Source organism: Trachymyrmex septentrionalis, unplaced genomic scaffold (assembly GCF_001594115.1).
Source record: "Trachymyrmex septentrionalis isolate Tsep2-gDNA-1 unplaced genomic scaffold, Tsep1.0 scaffold42, whole genome shotgun sequence".
Classification (NCBI taxonomy): domain Eukaryota; kingdom Metazoa; phylum Arthropoda; class Insecta; order Hymenoptera; family Formicidae; genus Trachymyrmex; species Trachymyrmex septentrionalis.
This window is the reverse complement of record NW_017305590.1, coordinates 489,652-492,573: the sequence shown is the minus strand read 5'-3', so window position 1 is coordinate 492,573 and position 2,922 is coordinate 489,652. Positions and strand designations below refer to the sequence as shown.

The 2,922-nt window shown below is 34.2% G+C and overlaps 1 protein-coding gene across 1 annotated transcript; it reads right to left on the bottom strand.

The window, feature by feature from the left end:
- Positions 1-221: 221 nt before the first annotated feature.
- Positions 222-2,525, bottom strand: LOC108751222. The gene is made up of 5 exons (XM_018491295.1): positions 2,142-2,525; positions 1,985-2,080; positions 1,308-1,558; positions 929-1,178; positions 222-514 (listed from the first exon to the last, which is right to left on the bottom strand). Exons 1-5 carry the CDS (start codon positions 2,385-2,387, stop codon positions 419-421), a joined length of 939 nt encoding a protein of 312 aa, XP_018346797.1. The 5' UTR covers positions 2,388-2,525; the 3' UTR covers positions 222-418.
- Between the last annotated feature and the right edge of the window lie 397 nt (positions 2,526-2,922).

The window sequence follows — 2,922 nt, the reverse complement described above, 5'->3', positions numbered from 1 at the left end:
ACATTTATTTATAAAAGTTTTATATACATACACATACTGTATTAATATGATTGATAGCATGTGTGCGATCTCATGTAACGTTACGCACATTATTTTTACGTAATTATTGTACGTCTTTAATGATCATTCGACTATCGTTCAATCTCAAAAAAAGTTTTAGTTTTACATATTATACGTATAAAATATTTCTGTAAAAAATTTTATAAATTTTTTTGGAGCATAAATATTAGATAATTAAAAAAAATCTTATCACACAGTATATATAAACATCGCAACGTGCTGATACTCGTTTGTTTATGTAAATTAAATATTCTCTGCGAAATTGACGCGCCACATTCGGAGATATGTTTTCCCATGAGCATTGCTCAATCGAAGAGCTCTTCGATGACGATCGTTCAGTGAACATTGACAAGTCCCTTCAACATTCACTTGATTGCTCGCTGCAATTGCTCGGTATCACGGTGTGACAGCCGCGTCGGTTTCGCAATTGCTTGGCCGCGAATTTGTCAGGATCCTAAAAGTCAAACCCGTATTGCAATCATATTAGGATTTCTTTCGGAATTTTGACGAATTGTTGCAGCCATATTGCATTTATTTAACACAATTAAGATTTCCTTTATTAAAGTTTAAATGGAATTTCTAAAAAGAATTTTTCATCTTAAAGAGAGGTAACTTCAGTTTACAACTTACACTAATTTTAGTAAAATAAAATTTTGATTTATATATAAAATATTTGTATAAAAATTTTATAAATTTTTTTGGAACATAAATATGAAATAATTAAAAATTTTATTGAAATATATATATATATAATCCTTTATTGGAAAATTAAAGGTAATAGAAAGTAATAAAAGACGTAAATCTCTCTCTCTTTCTCTCACACACACATACACACACACACACACACACACACACACAAATTGTTTACCTGAATGTCATTGGCGCCTGTCACCGTGTGAAAGGATTTCATCGATATTTTTCGTTGCATTTCCTTGAATGAGGAGAAATTTGGCTGCGGCATCCAATTTGTCCCGTAAGAAATCGGATGTATATCCCCACGCGCCGCGTTGTTTGTATCGTTCGACGTCTCTGAGCGACCATCGTCGCAACCTGTACTGATTTCGCCGTCGTCCAATATCGTGTTCACTTCAGTAGGTACGAGGATCTCCTCTTGCGCTCTGAGAACAAGAATATATTTTTATGTTTTATGATACAAACGACATTTTTCTCGCTTTATTTTTTCTTCTGCAACGAAACCTAATGTACGAAAAAAGATAATTAATTGAAACATAAATTGCAATACCAACCCGTCCTCTGACCATTCCATATATAATTTGCCCACCGCAAACGCGTTCCGGAATTTAGCTAAAGATCCTTTAACAAAAATTTCAACTCGATCTGTAGAGTTTACACATCCCAAAGCGGTTACCGCAATTAACATCGCGATAATCCAACTAATAAAACCGGCTGACATTACTGGTGGCTGTACGGGTACAGGATAATATGAAGACCAGACATGTTGCCACCAGGGGTATGAAACATCTCGATATTCAGATTCCTATCAATTAAAAGAAAATTTTCTAAATATTATATATCACATAAAAGATTTAAATTAATTATTATAATTAGTACAACTGATTATTACAAGTCTGTATAAACTAATGATTATATAGTGAATTTAACATTTACATTTTACATTTTGTAATTATCTAATTCTTCTTGTAATTATCTAATTTTAAGCTTAGTAATTAGTTTGTACAGACTTATAATAATTAATTATACTAATTATAATAATCAGTTTAGGCTAAAATTTACTTTTAGAAAATACTATAATATTTTATTCTTCGGAAAAAGTTTTAGAAAATTATTTCCCTTTTTGCTACATACATACCTTATTTTCTATTACATAAAGTGGACAATTCAAGCGTTACGAAAGCAATTTCTTTGTTAGTTACGAGAAGAATATAATAACGAGTCCACTCACGTAACTCCAATAATGCCAGACGCTGCAATAGAGTATCCTTTGGAGGATCAGCCATAGCCATAAAAGAGCATTAATTGCGAGCCAGCTAACTGACACCTTGAAAGATGCACGTGTATACAAAAGAGCATTAACACGTGAGATGCGATGATTTTTGTACCTGAAATACTTTATAAATAAATGTCGCGCCTACGATGTTCATGAGCCGCGTGGAGGACGGAGGATTCTTCCAGAGGATGAGTACCACGGCCATCAGGATTAGGAAGGATGGCAGCGTGTGGATAAAGTCTGGTCCAACTGCGATTTTCGCATATTCACGGAAAACCTTGTGTCGCAGAAATAGAATCTCGTGGGGCACGGAAAGCAGGGTCCCTATCTGCGTGTGCAACGCGCTCAGGCAGGACATCACTGACAAGGGCTTACGCGTCAGCCTGACTTTTCGGAATTATCTGTCACCGCGAAGGAACGAATCGCGGTTATAATAGATATACATCCAGTTATATCGAAACGCCTGACGTACGCTGAAATGAACCGTGCAGCGCCTATCGTTTGTTCAAAGAAGGAACGAGTGATAACGACGGAAACACTGATATATTCTCGATAGATATGTAGACTCGCGCACTAATTCCGTTTGTCAGCATATTATGGAAGTGTTGAGGGTACCTTACGGAACACGTTGGAATGAATTCCGATTTATTCCATGATAGGTACTCTGAATGGATTATGCATATTATACATATATAATGTTTAAAATAGATTATGTGTATTATGAATGTGGTTTTGAATGGATTACAGTCGAATTGTTCAATTATTCTTTAGATTTCTATTATTTTCTACTCACTAAAATTTCTAGAAATGAATTCTGAAGAATGAACACTCTTAAAAATTAATAATTGATTGAGCCTTTTTTCTAAGAATTGCTCAATTTTTATTCTTAATTG

Coding starts and splice junctions, on each gene's coding strand:
- LOC108751222 (XM_018491295.1), bottom strand. CDS start 2,387: ATGTCCTGCCTGAGCGCGTTGCACACGCAGATAGGGACCCTGCTTTCC. Junction 1,559..1,984: donor TCTGGCATTATTGGAGTTAC/GTGAGTGGACTC, acceptor TTTAATTGATAG/GAATCTGAATATCGAGATGT. Junction 1,179..1,307: donor ATGGAATGGTCAGAGGACGG/GTTGGTATTGCA, acceptor TCTTGTTCTCAG/AGCGCAAGAGGAGATCCTCG.